Below are 16,844 nucleotides of genomic sequence, written 5' to 3'. Positions count from 1 at the left end.
GCTAGCGCAGATAGCCCTACGTGTAGCTTTGCGCGAAATTCAAAAACAAACAACTTACCAGCTTAATGGGAAACAAAGTGAATGATACGAAACGCCTTTTTTATGAGTTTCATATCAAACCAGATGACTTGTATTAATGAATATGTGATTGTATATAGTTTCCTAAGTTCTCGCTAGACGTACGCATGTTGCGAGTTAATTTAACGATTTCGAGTTTAGAAAGTTGTAATTTTAACTTTTAAAATCAATTTTAAAAGAAAATAATATGGTTTCTGTTTGGCTTCCGCTAATCATTTGGTGAGCTGTGATACGCAAAAACACGATTACAAAGTTTAAAAGAAATATCTAAAAAAAAATGTACTGTCATTCGATTATAGAAAAAGTTTTGAATTTTATCATCTAAAACTTTTATTAATATTCTTTTTACTGAACAGATTTTAGTCATTCAAATTTGACATTTCAAAAATAAATTATTACAGTGAAATATTTATATGTTAATAATTCTGCCTTATAGTCACAAAAAATTTGTTGTTAAAGGGAATTTTAATGGCTTATGTCTTTATGTAGCTAAGATGATGCAAAAATAATTATATTTGAATAATTCTCTTACTTAGAGAGGATTTTACATTTTAAGTCTAAAATGTCGAATTCGGTGTAATCAAAACATACGTTTATTGCTTTCCTTCTTCTGAAACTGGTACGTTATTATATCGAATTTCATTAGCTATTTGATAAAAATCTATTACCAGGCGAATCTCCGGGGACCCACTACTAAATGACAGACTACTTTACTTTTCCATGGGGGAGGAGGGAACTCCAGTAAATTTTGTTTTTTTATTGTTTCTTGTCAAGTGCCAAGCAACACAATGAGGTAGCTGTGTTGCGCCCACTACGGGTATCGAAACCCTTTTAGCATTATAAGTCTTCAGACTTATAGCTGATCCACTTGAGGGAGAAGTGGGGAGGTGGCATACCCTAGTAAAGAACAGTATTAAAATAAGTCCAGATAACTTCCCCTGTCTTTATTTCCAACTACTTATTCTTGAATATCCTAATTATTTCAAGCTTACATTCAGTTCTATTGTCTTTTCTTTGATTCTTTGTAATTATTTACACTTTGCTCCATCAGATGTTTTAAGCAACGTGTAAGTACGTTATATACACACCTTATAGAAAAGAGTAAACAAATTATAGATAAAATGTGATAACTTTGGAAATAATATTTTCGGTGTATCGATAAGAAAAAATATAAGAGTTGTTCAAAGTTGGCACAAAAAGAAAAAGCGAGCATATTGTTGCAAAAAATTGGTATGCTTGGACGTATTTTCTTATTTATTATCTTATGTTACTTAAACGAAGCTTTTACCCGAAATATCGTGGTTTTACTTGTAAGCGAAGGCGTTAATTCATTGCTTGTAAGTTAAAGCATTAATTTATGGTTTCGATTGTAAGCGAAAGCGTTAATTCGTGGTTTTGGTTGTTAGTGAAAGCGTATTTTTTTTCTTTATGAAGGGTGTATATGTTTGTCTTTGTCGTAGATTTTAAATACGAGTTTTTTATTCTTGTTTAACTAAGCATTTGGTTTAAAAACAAAGGAGCTACTATATAAGCGATATGACTCTAATTGGCTTTTTAACTTTGTAATTTAACAGGTAATTTATTAGATAAGGAGAAGATTTTTCTTTTATAAGGAGTCTCCAAAAATTGTTTACTTTTACTGTGATCTTAACGTAAGTTGGACTGTTATATGATAATCATATGAGGCATCAAACAAACTTTTGACTTGTAGTAAGGCTATTGACATTCACCTATTTGATGCAATTTTATTGTACGACTATTTACGTTTACGTATTTAATACAGATTTGTTGTATGATTATTGACTTGCACGTATTTAATACAGATTTGTTGTATGTTTATTGACTTGCACGTATTTAATACAGATTTGTTGTATGATTATTGACTTGCACGTATTTAATACAGATTTGTTGTATGATTATTGACTTGCACGTATTTAATACAGATTTGTTGTATGATTATTGACTTGCACGTATTTAATACAGATTTGTTGTATGATTATTGACTTGCACGTATTTAATACAGATTTGTTGTATGATTATTGTCTTGTACGTATTTAATACATATTTGTTGTATGATTATTGACTTGCACGTATTTAATACAGATTTGTTGTATGATTATTGACTTGCACGTATTTAATACAGTTTTTTGTATGACTCTGGATATTTTAATAGTGGGTGGACTTAGAATCATTTAGAACTTCAGTTGTTTTGAAAGCAGCTTCTTTGATTAAACTTGAGAATATTTTAAAGTTTAGAAACGGATTTCGTTTTGAATATTAGCTGTATGTGTAAGAACAAACTAGCTGAATTAATTTTACGCTATTTAATAGAGTACTTATGTTAATTATATGATATGTATAATATTTCTTGAAGTTCTTCTGATCCTTGCGTCACAACGAGTAGAGAGCGTGATGATTGGTTGGCTTGGAACAAAACCGAAACAGAAGAATGCCATGGTAACGAAACGGGGAGCTTCTCCAACAATCATTGAATGGATGGTTTTAGCCTGGGTAGCAGGTATGTCTCACATACTTTGTGCATCATTGTATCTGGTATTCGTACACAAACACGTAATTTTGAAAAAAATTAATATACTCTCTTCCGTGCGGCTCTGCACTTGATATCTGGTCGTGTAATATGTAGTGAGTAGCTACTAGAGAATATCCACACGTCCTCTTTCCACGCTACAAATTTCCTATATTATCTTCTGGGCATTCCCTCTCTTCTTGTTGTTTTTTTCAGGCTTAATATGGAGTGAGATTAAGGAGCTGTGGGAATCTGGACTTACTCAGTATATTAGTGATATGTGGAACATAATCGACTTCTTCACCAACTCCCTCTATGTAGCCACCGTGGCGCTTCGAGTGGTGGCTTATTTTCAGGTTGGGAAATTTGACTAAGAAACACTTGAATAATTAAAAACATGTCATTACATTTTAAGTATGTAGTGACACAGCTTATGTCATTCACTGTGTTTGTCTTCTTCCTTAGGCTGAATATATGGAAACCCTACGAGTGGTATAAACGATACCATTATTGAAACCAATGTTCAAATTCTTAATATAGTTCGATCGATTGTTGGTATTTTAGGATTAATTATCTAGATTGTCTTCATTTGAAAGGTGGCTAAGGTAGTTATCGTGTTTTAGGTAAAAACACGTATTAATTTCAATATGTTTGGATAATGCAAGGCGTTCTATTCACAGGCTTATGCAGTTAAATAGTCAAGTGATTCTTCTTTTGGTGTCAAAATATACTATATGGACTGACTATCTATTAAAAAATCTAACTCTTAAAATTTTGCATGCTGATATTATATCTATATCTTAATGTAAGAAGCGGAAACATTGTATCTATGTATATATAGCGCAACTGGAATAACTACGGCATTGAATGAATTATCGTTAAAAACATAACTTTTCCCGTGTTTGTTATCAAAAGTCAAATTCAAAAAATGTTTCCAGTTCGGTTGCAGTACCAGTTCAAACTCTTATAACCTTAGGCCTAGTTCTTTCGCCTTTAGGACATATTAATTTTCTTGTATGTATAAAGAAAGAAAAGCTTAACTTTATTTTTCATTTTTTCCAGGTACAAAAAGAAATTTCACTTAATACCGGAACAGCTTTCCTCCCTCGAGAAAGTTGGGACGCCTGGGATCCAATTTTGATTGCCGAAGGACTTTTTGCAGCGGCGAATGTCTTCAGGCGAGTAAATGATAAGGAATTTTTAAAACACACTGATGTTTATGTTCTGCTAAGTGTAGTGTTGAGGGAATCGTGTGTTATGGAAACACACTGATGTTTATGTTCTGCTAAGTGTAGTGTTGAGGGAATCGTGTTTTATGGAAACACACTGATGTTTATGTTCTGCGAAGTGTAGTGTTGAGGGAATCGTGTGTTATGAAAACACACTGAAGTTTATGTTCTGCTAAGTGTAGTGTTGAGGGAATCGTGTTTTATGGAAACACACTGATGTTTATGTTCTGCTAAATGTAGTTTTGAGGGAATCGTGTTTTATGGAAACACACTGATGTTCATGTTCTGCTAAGTGTAGTGTTGAGGGAATCGTGTTTTATGGATTTCGATTAAATATATAAAAAGAAAGAAAGAAAAGAAGATTCAATAACAATAGTTATCAGTGTAAATTAGCAAGATGTACAAACAGTATAGTAACACTTGAGAATTCGGCATTTAAATATATTATTGTAAACTGATAGAAAGAAAAAAAACGTGGCAAGTTTCAAACATAGCAAAACATAGTTTCCATGAACTTAGAATTGCCAATGTCACGGCAGTTTATATCAAATTCACTGTAACTCCTATTTAAACTCGTTATATAGACAGTTAACGGAAAAGATAAATAGTATATTCATTTATCTCAGTCATCATTTAGCATTATTATGAAAGTTCCTTTTTTCTAAACATTCAAAGAGAAGATTTTCTTAAGTTTTATTTTCCTAATCATCTATACATTTTCCTGATAAATGAAAAGATTAATGTCATGGTTGTTGTCATTTCTGTAATGAAACATCCACAGTTCGTTGAAGCTGGTATACATCTTCTCTGTGAATCCTCATCTTGGACCTCTTCAGATATGTCTCGGGAGGATGGTTATCGATATTCTCAAGTTCTTCTTCGTGTACGCCCTGGTATTGTTTGCCTTTGCCTGTGGGATGAACCAGCTCCTCTGGTACTATGCAGATCTGGAGAAACAAACTTGTCAAGCCCAGAGAGACGTGTCTGCCTGTCAGAAATGGAGAAGATTTGCCAAGTAAGTATCTTTAGTAGCTTATGTTTTAGTTTTTGGTTTGTTGTGCTTTTATCATTAGGTGCGTTTCTACTTACTCACGGCTTTGTAGTTTCACCCGCCTCGTGGGAATACGCTATGGAGGACGCGGTTAATCCAGTTTCGTCTGTCACAATCTGATGGGTCTTTAGGGAATTTTGCTCGCTAATAACGAAATAATTTCGCCCCCCCCATCCCTCAAGGGAAACACTGTGTCTAAAAGAAATTATCACTTTCATTCTTACTTATTTCAGTTAATTTCTGGAGTTTTTTTAGATAAGTTTGCGTGTTTCGTCAATACGCTGAGCGAACAGGAAGGAATTTTTTGCTGTAGCTATAGGATCTAATCCTGCTGTATTTTTTCTTAAAGTTGGTTTGGTATTGAACGAAAGGTCTCGTCGGCACTGGCTACGGCAGATGTAGTGTGATTAACATATTATGTTCTCAGAATTTCTTATCTCATCGATAAAATTATAAATAATGTTTTATTTTGTCTTAGTTTTGTTCTTTTATATTGGTATGTAATTGCATTAAAAACGTGAAAAGGTGTTGTTTTGTTTCACCGATGCAGCACCTAATTTCAGTAGTTTAAAGTTTGTGGATCGAGTCTATACGTCTTTGTGTTTTAGTGGGTGTTATACCAAAACAAATACGTCTTTATGTTTTAATAAGTGTTATAGAAAAACAGATAAAAGAAATGTCGGTATCTTTACATAGATCGTTCGCTATTTGGAAGAAATAGCTTAAGTGCCTTTTACTTGTATTTGAGAGGCAAGTATTCACAGAACCAGTGATTTTATTTATGGATGTATTATTTTGGCCACTAGATGGCGCCAGCTATTAAATGGAATGGTGTCAGTGTCGACTATATTTAACTACCTTAAATTATGTAAGTATTTACGTGTATTTTGAATTTGGTATTTTGTAATAAGTTAGAACAATGCGATGAATACTGAAATCTATACACAATTAATTTTTTTTGAAAAGGCTTGTAAACAGTTGTACTGTGCACGTTGTTTGCTAATCGTTCCTCCTAGCAAAACAGGTGTAAACCTAAATGTTGGCAAATAAACGCCTTTTTAGTGAAGATTAAATCGTTGTATTTATTCTATCACTATTGCTCTTGTTTGACTGTGGAAATTTTCAGTTGAAAATCTAACTTTCAAAACTATGAAGGGAAGAAGCGAATTGTTTATTCATACAAAGTATATTTTCTAATAACATTTCAAATGAATGATACAACACGTGATGGCGCTTTGTTAAGTGTTAAGACAGCATATCTAGCAATAGTATTTGGCTGAATATTTGTAGCATCAGCTATTTAATCACATTAATATGTTAAACTGTAGCCAAGCCATTCAAAATGTGTGAATTTATTAGCATATTTTCTACTCGTTTAACTTTTTTTTCATGTTCGTACATTTCATGATAGTCCATATTTTCCTCTGAAGCAACGTTCATATTTATTATTATTATTTCCGCTTTCGAGCTATTAACTTCTGCATAGGCACTGGAACTTACACGCTTGACGTAATATCGATACCCTATCTTCTTCACAGCGTGTTCGAGTCGTCACAGACACTGTTTTGGGCAAGCTTTGGTTTGATAGACCTGGACAGCTTCGAGTTGACGAATATTAAAAGTTACACCCGCTTTTGGGGCATGTTGATGTTTGGAAGCTATTCCGTTATCAATATCGTGGTCCTCTTGAACCTGCTCATTGCCATGATGAATCATTCTTATCAGATGATTTCGGTAGGTTGTAGTTCAAAACCTTTTTCGTATTTATTTTCAACTTTCCATTATTATCATACGTACGTAGTAACATTTGATTGCAATCTGATGATTCTACAGGGTGATTCAACGATAGATACTCCAGTGATTTTTTATGGGAAGAATATAATACACTAACGACACAAACTGAAATAGAACACTTGACTTGTGATAATGTCAGTTACCACAGGGTCCATGTGATAATGTCAATTAGAACACTTGGATTGTAACGATGTCAGTTACAACAGGGTCCATGTGATAATGTCCATTAGAACACTTGGCTTGTAACAGTGTCAGTTACCACAGGGTCCATGTGATAATGTCCATTAGAACACTTGGATTGTAACAATGTCAGTTACAACAGGGTCCATGTGATAATGTCCATTAGAACACTTGGCTTGTAACAATGTCAGTTACAACAGGGTCCATGTGATAATGTCCATTAGAACACTTGGCTTGTAACAATGTCAGTTACAACAGGGTCCATGTGATAATGTCCATTAGAACACTTGGCTTGTAACAATGTCAGTTAGAACACGTTGTTAGTAACAATGTCTGTTAGAGTACTTAGGTCGTAATAATGTCAGGTTTAAGCTTCCACATGTCTTCCAGCAACCATGAAATATGGTTAGTCAAAAAATGTTAGTGTATTATATTCTTCCCATGAGAAATCAATGGAATATATTTTGTAGGATCACCAAGTGCTACAGTGGAAAAACGATACGTGTGTTATTTCGACCACATTAATATCAGATAAATAAACGTAGTTCCATGTTGATATAAATTAAATTCAAATACTGTTACCACACCAATATTCATCAACGTGTGTCATCAAAACGACGAGATGTTCTTGGCACGTGACACAATTAGCCCTTTGATATAATTTGGCGCGTAACATTATTATCAAACTGGTCAATATAACCTAGTTCACTCATTTCAGCTGACGCATGAAATTAAGAAACTAAACCCGTTGACATTTATGTTATTTGTATTATTATCATATTTCAGCGACAACGTAATATATATCACACTTATGCCAATGGATAAATGACTATTTTTCACACTGATGACAGCTTAAAATCGACGACAGCAAGCATATATTTCACTTTGTTGATATACATATATATTCAAAACTTTTTTCTTAGTAGTTTTTCATGAGTATTTTGACGAAAATACATCTTTTAACTATTGTTTCTAAGTAGTAAGTTTCCTGTTGTCTTTTTACTATACCGACATCTAATGTATTTAAGTGTGATATCTTACACATTTCTTTGATAGTTTAAAAAAAAAGAAATAAATAAATAAACCCCTGTAAACCATTCATCAAGACTTATAAATATCCCGAGATGCATTTTTTGTTTGTTTTTCAATTGAAAATAAAAATAAAAGATAATTATGATAACATACATTTTTTTGACCAAATCAATATCGAAAACTTTTAGATACATATACAAAGGTGTAATCGTGAAAAGTTTCTTATCCCTAGGATAATTTAAACGCCACCTGTGGCTCAGCAGTAAGCTCGGAAGCTTAAAGCGCTAAAGTTCTAGGTTCGATCCTTCGGTTATCACGACACAGCTAGCCCATTGTGAATCTTTGCGCTAAAAACAAACAGAAATTAATATATTAAGCAAACGACAAACTGATTAAAAGCTTAACGAGGTTTCTGTAATATTAAATAATTCTGAGATTTTAAATATTGTATGATATGCTATTTACAGCAAATAATGGTATGATTAAAAACAATATTTTGTTTAACCCTAAAATTAAGAATAAAAATTAAACCCCACACATTTTTGAACATATTTTTCTAACGTTTTTTGCACCAAATTGCTTGTGAGTCCATGACTTTGTTGTTACAACAGTCCATGAAAGCATACGAGTCATACAAAAAAAAACTACTAAAAATACATTGCAGTTAATTTCTGTTTTATTTGTTTAAGCGCAAAGCTGCACAGCAGGTTATATGACTGCTTTATGCCCACTGCATGGATCAGCCCCCATGTATTATTAGCGCTATAAGCCCTCCAGCTTACTTTTGAGCCACCAGCATTACAACTAATCCCATTAATTACAGCTAGGTGTTCTCTATGTTTTTTAACATAAGAAATGAATGATTTCACCAAAGTTGTTTGGCCATTTCTGTGCAATTGTAACAGGTGAAGTCCACCGATGAGACAGCGGTAAGTTTACGGATTCACAACGCTAAAATACTGGGTTCGATTCCTCGCTGTGAACACAGCAGATAGCTCAATGTGGCTTTGCACTAAAACTAAGAAACAAACAAAGTCACAGGTAAACAAAAATACTGGGTTCGATTCACTAAAACTAAGAAACAAACAAAGTCACAGGTAAACAAAAATACTGAAGATCATGCAATATGTAGACCCATCCGGTTTTACTTATTTGTTTGTTGTTAAGCGCAAAACTACAAAATGGGCTCTCTGTGATCTACCCACTGTGGGTATCGAAACCCGGTTATAAACCCCAGACATACCGTTAAGCCACCGAGAGGTGATCTGCTAATGAACAGTTTAAATTAAATATGTAGTTTGAGGGTTGAGAGAATAGTACAAGGCAGGTCCAAAGCAATATATATATAATATGTTATTGCATTTGATTTCAAATAAAGTTGATCTTTACTGTGTGACCAGAAATGGAAGTGAAATAACTGGATGAATTATAAATATACTGTTAATAGGTATAAAACTCTTAAACGTTTTGTTCTACTTTTATTAAAATCCCAAACATGAACCTAAAATATTGGAGTAAATAATAAAGAAGAACAACTAGAAAGAAAAACGGTTCTTGTTTAGTTTATAGCTGGTAAAAAGTATGGTATTTAACAGGTACATGATATGTAATATTTTAACTTTTATTTTGAAATTTCTATGCTCCATATTCAAATTCAAGATTCATTTTTTCAAAAGGAAAATAAAACTGGATAGGATATAAACAGATATGAAACAAGACGTAGCTTTTCGTTTTCTTATAGCCAAATTATTGCTTTTTGTAATAAATAAACGGCACCCTTACGAAATCGGACTTTTCATTATTTGGCTATATAACTAAATTATAACTTTACGGGAAAATAGCAGAAATGAGCTTCTTAGAGTCAAACTAGAATACTGTGACACCACGTATTATCAACTATCAATCAATACGTCACATATCCTCAAAACTTCAATACTGAGTAACATCTATCTTATTTTAACTCTGGCAGGATTTGCTTTCAAAATTTACATATTCACAACTTGAACCAGCGTTTTATAGAGACTGACAGAAGAAGCAACAAAACGTTTCAAGTTTTTACTAGGTAATATTTGAGATTTTATGTGGCTTTCAGCTCATGAAAAGAAGCCGCTATTGACTAACCTCGTCCTCAAGTCTCTGGTGTTACGTAACTACAACTGTGTGAAATACTTTTACAGTTCCTGTACGGGCTACGTGTAAGACTGAAAATCAGGGGACATTAGTCATGCACTGAATGTGTAACGACATTCGTCGATGAATATGTTTTGCTGTAGTATTTGTTCCAAGTAGTATAAAATTACTCCCACCTCACCCCCACACCCCCAGTGCTTCCGGTCGCAGTCCAAGTTTTCATTGCTTTTCGATAAAAATTCGGCCATGTTTATTAGTTTTTGTATCAGAATTGGCCCTCAGCACAAACACTCATCAGTTCACTTTTTTTTGAATATCCAATACAAAGAACTCATTGAACTTGATCGTTTTATATGTCCTTTAAAGGAGCATACAGACACTGAATGGAAGTTTGCAAGAAGTAAGTTGTGGATGAGTTACTTCGAAGATGGCGGCACCGTTCCCCCTCCTTTCAACATCATCCCCACTCCCAAAAGTGTTTATTACCTTCTTTGCTGGATAGTCAGAAAGCTGTGTGGATATTCAGAGCTAACAAAGAAAGACAATAAAACAAATCTAGTAAGTTTATTTGAATATCAACGCTTGTTAAAGACGGGTGCTATTTATAGTTGCTTTTTTTATTGCAATTTAATTTACCTAAGCTTAACAAATATTTTTGGAAAAAGCAAAAAAGAGTTTAATATATTTTGAATATGCATTGTAAATTATGCCGATCGTAGATATCAAACCGCGAATGTTAACGTTGTAAGCCCTCAAGCTTACCGCTTAGCCACTGGGGGACAGTGTATAATGATTCATACACACACACACACACACATATATATATATATATATATATATAAGTACAAGTTATTCTTGTGATAAGAAAGTAATGAACCTCTATGGTATGGCCTGGTTAGGGCGCTCGACTCGCAATTTGAGGGTCGCGGGTTCGAATCCTCGTTCCACCAAACATGCGCGCCCTTTCAGCCGTGGGGCGTTATAATGTTACAGCCAATCCCATTATTCGTTGGTAAAAGAGTAGCCCAAGAGTTGGCGGTGGGTGGTGATGACTAGCTGCCTTCCCTCTAGTCTTACACTGCTAAATTAGGGACGGCTAGCGCAGGTAGCTCTCGTGTAGCTTTGCGCGAAATTAAAAACAAACTCTTTTTCAAACACTTGAATTATCTTTCTTTTTTTGAGGAGCATAATAAAATTGAAGATAGGCGGAATATTCACAGCAAATTATGGTTTAAAGCCCCCCAGTGGCACGTCGGTATGTCTGTGGACTTACAACGCTAGAAACCGAGTTTCGATACCCGTGGTGTGCAGAGTACAGGTAGTCTATTGTGTAGCTTTGCGCTTAATTACAACTAACCATCTAACCAACCAACTAGCCAATCAAAGCTTATATGTTGTTGTTTTTTATGATATTAATTAACTTTCAGTTCCGCATGGGTTTGTTTTGTAGCAAAGCCACATCGGGCTATCTGCTGTGTCCACTGCGAGGAATCAAACCCCGGATTTTCGCGCTGCAAGTCCACAGTCCGACCGGGGGACTTCAGTTCAGAATGCTGAATATTCTCTAAAAACATTTTGAAACTTCCTTTTTTTTACATTTTTGACTGATAAACATAGATACTTGTGATATATGTTGTTTCTATCTTTAGATAGAAGTTTGTAGTTCGCTTTTAAAATAAATAATTTTGCTCTCTCAATTTTTAAATGTGAAAAATTGAATACACATATTTCTCTAAAGAGCATTAAGATATCTCTATATAATTAAAGATTAATCTATCTGAATGTTATTCGTATATTTAAGAGTAGCTGTTAAAAAAATGGCATGTTTTATACAAATGTTTTTTAAAACATAGGGATTCTGAAAGTGCAAATAAAAAAAACAATCAATGGAAAAATTATGAATACTATAAATGGTTGACAAGTCTTTGAATACATTATATACAAATGTAAGAAACTAATTGTAATTAGGAATAGTAAAAATGACCCGAAGAATTTAAGTGGAGGTAAGTTATCAGTTAGTCTTACATAAATAACATTAGCTAGATTCATTCCTATATAGATAATATATGTTATCGTATACATATTATTTACAAATTATTAGAGACTAGCGGGAAATGATGGAAAAACCAATAGAAGCCAAAACTATTCCGCATGAAACTGGAAATACACAAAAGAAATACATAAAAAATATATAATTTCCTTTCCCAGGAACACTATATATATTGCTCCTGAATCCATTACATATAACTGAGCATATATATTACATATTAGTGTCTTTGGATAAAAGATTAAAACATACGATGACCATGTGATTGCATAGACACCTGTATTAAGCACAAAGCTACACAATGGGCTATCTGTGCTCTGCCCACCACGGGTATTGAAACCCGGTTTCTAGCGTTATAAGTCTACAGACATATCGCTGTGCCACTGGGAGCAACACCTTTATGACGTGAGTGATTGAAATTTTGTTTTAACACTTGCCACACGAGCCATTCCGACATCTTGACGTGGATCAAAAAATAAGAAAAAGAAAGCCATTCCGGAAAGGTTTGGGTTATTTTGATTAGACAAAAAATAGGACGTTTGGCACTACTTTCGAGGTCTAGGTCGTTGGACCAGACACATGGCTTGACTCGACCTGACCCGAGACCATGAGAGCCAACCTGGAGAAGTTAACTTGTAAATGTCAAGTAAAACGATGAAGCAATGAAACATGCTTGAAATGTTCTAGATGTGGTTGTGAATGTGATGGTTTAAATGTAAGGATGAAGCTAAATCGTGGGTCAGGTTGGATGAGGGAAGAACTTATTCAAAGCTATCCCAATCGTTTTAACATACCAGCAGAATCAGAGATTCGTCAATTGATTACTGGATTGACATTGAAACATAAAAAACTGGCACAATAGCATCGTTGTTTTCAGAAATGGGGATTGGAATCATGTATAAGAAATCATTAATTTCAATATTTTATGATAAGGTAAACCCCAAAGATACAGTGTTGGAGTTGAAGATGACTTCCCTAGCGATTCTCAAATTACAAATGTCATTTCTGCAATGAAGGGTAAATATAAGAGGGACAGTATAATGCCTAGTATAGTACCACCATAGTGTAATCCATATAGATTTCATCATGTCATATTTTCGTTTACACTTAGTGTTCTTTCCGTTTTAGAAGTTGTGCCAAGCTTCATTCATCGAGATCTATCGAAATGGCCCTAAATCACCGGTTTCCGGAATGACCTTCCCCTCCCCCCACCTTCTCTTGACCGTCCTAGGCTCAGTACTAAATGATGCTAGGCTGGCTCGAGTAGCAGGTGTTAATTATAAGTTACAATAGCTCATATACAGTAACGTAATCTAATCATTTGACTGTATATTTATGTGTCTGTTACAAGCTCTTGGCTATAATGTCTGGAGGGTTGATTGTTATAATCTCGATACCTTATTTCGCTATGGATTTAGCCAGAATTAAGAAATTTGGGTGATCGTTTGAGCAACCTCATAACAACTTTACAAGTAATTTATCTCACACTTTCTTTCTCATCTTAGCCGTCGTTATTTATTTCATGTTACTTAGATTCATTTTGTTAATTTTCTGGGTTATAATTTGTTGTATAGGTTCACATTTGCAAGTAATGTGTTATTTTTCTATATATTTGCTCATAGAAAAAGGCTAAAAAAGCAACCGAAAGGGATTTTCGTTATCAGGTACGTGCCCTTAGTTTGCAAAATGCACCTTAAACACGAATTATTTTTGTAACTTTTTGTTGTTGTTGAAATGTGATGTTGATAGTATTTTACCATCACGTGTTTGCATATAGTGTAGATTTTATGAGGAAATTTCCGAATTTTGTAATTTTAAAACATTATTTTATGTTTAGTGTGTAACAAAGTACGTTGACCTATGGAGGTGTAATTGATTGGTAAATGTATGCTATTTGTTAGGTTTTGCGTATGGGCCGGATTCTTTACAGTAGGTGTCTGTGACTTGTTGGCGATAACCCAATAAACAAACAGCATATAGACCACTTGTTTTAAAATAATATATTAAAACAAGTCAAATATATTTACAAATGTTCATTACACTGTTTGTTATCACAGTTGTATCCAGAGCTTGAAATGATTGTCTCTTTTTCGTCAAATTCCACACAGGCTGGTTAAGTTACTTTAGAACACAATAGGCAGGATGAATTATTATTCTTTCTCTGTTATTACAATACAATCTGTGATAATTTCACTTAAAAATCGCCACTATATGCTATTTATAGCAAAATTCACAATCACACAGTGATCTATCTAACCTACTAATTAACTCGAATTACATTTTGGACGCGTATTTATAGCCTGACAGACACACACTACGAGATATTATGATGCAATAATACTCAATCAAAACAACGATTAAAAACTTAGAAGGTTCTACTAATATGACGCAATAATACAACAAGCGCCAATTCACAACAATTTAATTACACAATGTTTGATGTGTACACAGTTACGTAAACAAACCTGCGATAAACTATCACTTCTAAAAATAACTTACTTTAACAATCACGCTATACTTAAACGGAAACAGTCGTGAAAATCCAATACTCTTAATATTAAAACCTTTGAATTATAACAGTTCGTAACATTTTACTGTGTACACTTGAAGAGGTGAAAGAGAGAGAGGGGCCGTACGAGATGGGTTGATATAACAATACTTATAATGTATACTTTTAAACATTAATCTAGAGAAATATTTAATAATTCTGCACAATTTTAAATTAAGCCACCTAATTAATATAACGTTTTATAAATTTGCTGTTAACATAAGAAGAAACTTTCAGTCTATACATATTTATTAACTTAGAATGGAAACTTTGGTTTATACATTTACTATTAACCGAGGAGGGAAACTTTAATCTATACATCTGCTATTAACTTAGGATGGTTACTTTGGTCTAAAAATCTGGTATTGACTTGGGATAGAATCTATGGTCTATACATCTACTATTAATCTAGGATGGTAACTTTGGTCTATAAATCTAATAGCTAACTTAGGATGGTAACTTTAGTATCTACACATGCTGTTAACTTAGGATGGTGAATTTGGTCAATACATCTGCTATTAATTTAGGAGAGTAACTTTGGTTTATTCACCTGCTATTATCTTAGGATGGAAACTCTGATATATACTTCCACTATTAACTTAGGATGGTAACTTTGGTCTATACATCTACGGTAAGTTTAGAATTTAAACGTAGGCCTATTATTAAATAATTGATTCAATAAGCACGGTGACTTTTATAAATGTGAAATTAACTAGTCTGGTATACAATATAGCTTTGATAACAACAAACTTTTACAATAAAAAAGAACACTGTATTCTAGCCTTCCTAAACTAGAGAAGAAAACAAGTAAATGCTTTTTTAGAGACATTTCTTTCATAGTCAGTGGATTACGTGGGGTGGTATACGCCGGTATGTTTATCGGTAAGAAAAACAAAGGTGATATGAATACCGGCAAAAAATAAATATATAATAATAATTAAATATTCTACTGCTGGTAAAAGCCTATCCAAATCTCTTTGTATTTGCAAGAAAAATACATATGGGTTTAGTGGCTCTGTAATTATATCACAAGTATAACTCACACCAGCTCACTACTCTTTAAACATCATTTTCCCCTCCCCCAACCCTCCACTATCTTCAAATACGTGCATACCAGCTTCTTCCCCAAAATACTTTACAGTTTGGTTTTTATTGATTTTTAAAAGGTTATTCCAGGAAATGTGCATAGTGAATAGCTTAATTAGTACCAATAAAAGGTATAATTTTTTTTAAACCTTATATAAATCCAGTACAAAAGATTAATTAATATGAAACAATGAAAAGATAACGTCATCTTGCATGAACTAAACACATGTCAAAACACTTTGAATGTTTATCATTCATGTTGTCTGATGTTCGTTTTCTCTGGTTTCATATCGATTATAGCATGAAGAAGTTTTTTGTGTAAATAGAAATATTTTATAGAAATATATATTATTTTCTTTTGTTCGTAATTTTTAAACATTGTTTAGTGAAAATAGATTTAATTCTAAATTGTGATTCGTCTTTCATTTACTTTCAAGAAAAGACTATCAAGTGTTTTGTTCTAATGAATAGATTCACGGTTCTCTTGATTATTATATTACTCACATACAAGTTTTCAATCTCTTTGCTTTCCTCTTTGGACATTTTAAAGACCATCATGAGAAGCCTGGTTCGTCGTTATGTAACCAAAGAACAAAGATATACTGATAACCAAGGCGTCACCGAAGATGACGTGAATGAGATTAAACAAGACATTTCCTCATTTCGATATGAACTGATGGAAGTGCTGAAGAACAGTGGATTTAATACGTTAATAGCAAAAGGACAAACTCAAGGTTTGTACTGACTTCAGAAATACTCTTCTTAAAGTAAGAACCTTCAAAAATTGGTCATAGCTTTCCAAGTAAAGCTGATTGAATAATGAATCCACACGTTTATGCAATCAATGCTAACGACGTTCCAATAAACTTTCAATGGTCATAGATTTTAGTGTTGCATATCTAAATGATGAAACACAGCTGGAACAGTACTGGAGTTATTGAAATCTTTATTTATAGGGTGAAGTTCAAATTACCAAGCGATTTCACACTTTTCATTAAAGTTGTAATTTTTAATTCTTTAGTTTTGGTAAGAAATAAATAGAATCGGATAGATCACAATCAATTTTGCTTTAAATTCTGCACATTTTCTCGTGTTTTGAAAAATTCGTGATTTCGTGAAAACTTCAAATACTTCATATTTTT

At 33.4% G+C, this 16,844-nt stretch overlaps 1 protein-coding gene across 1 annotated transcript in view; it reads left to right on the top strand.

Annotated features, from left to right (window-relative positions):
- The window catches only part of LOC106463661 (transient receptor potential-gamma protein-like), a gene marked incomplete at its 3' end in the record, with an annotated part of 101,180 nt that extends 84,744 nt beyond the window's left edge, over positions 1-16,436 (top strand). Inside the window, exons 7-14 of the mRNA XM_022391223.1 lie at positions 2,453-2,596; positions 2,822-2,961; positions 3,668-3,783; positions 4,616-4,849; positions 6,424-6,619; positions 10,388-10,579; positions 13,691-13,732; positions 16,253-16,436. Coding sequence (XP_022246931.1) covers positions 2,453-2,596; positions 2,822-2,961; positions 3,668-3,783; positions 4,616-4,849; positions 6,424-6,619; positions 10,388-10,579; positions 13,691-13,732; positions 16,253-16,436 — 1,248 coding nt within the window. The remainder of the gene's footprint in view (positions 1-2,452; positions 2,597-2,821; positions 2,962-3,667; positions 3,784-4,615; positions 4,850-6,423; positions 6,620-10,387; positions 10,580-13,690; positions 13,733-16,252) is intronic.
- Between the last annotated feature and the right edge of the window lie 408 nt (positions 16,437-16,844).

The sequence above is a fragment of the Limulus polyphemus genome, unplaced genomic scaffold (assembly GCF_000517525.1).
Source record: "Limulus polyphemus unplaced genomic scaffold, Limulus_polyphemus-2.1.2 Scaffold1456, whole genome shotgun sequence".
Classification (NCBI taxonomy): domain Eukaryota; kingdom Metazoa; phylum Arthropoda; class Merostomata; order Xiphosura; family Limulidae; genus Limulus; species Limulus polyphemus.
Note: the sequence above shows the minus strand (reverse complement) of the source record. Positions and strands in the feature narration are given on the sequence as shown.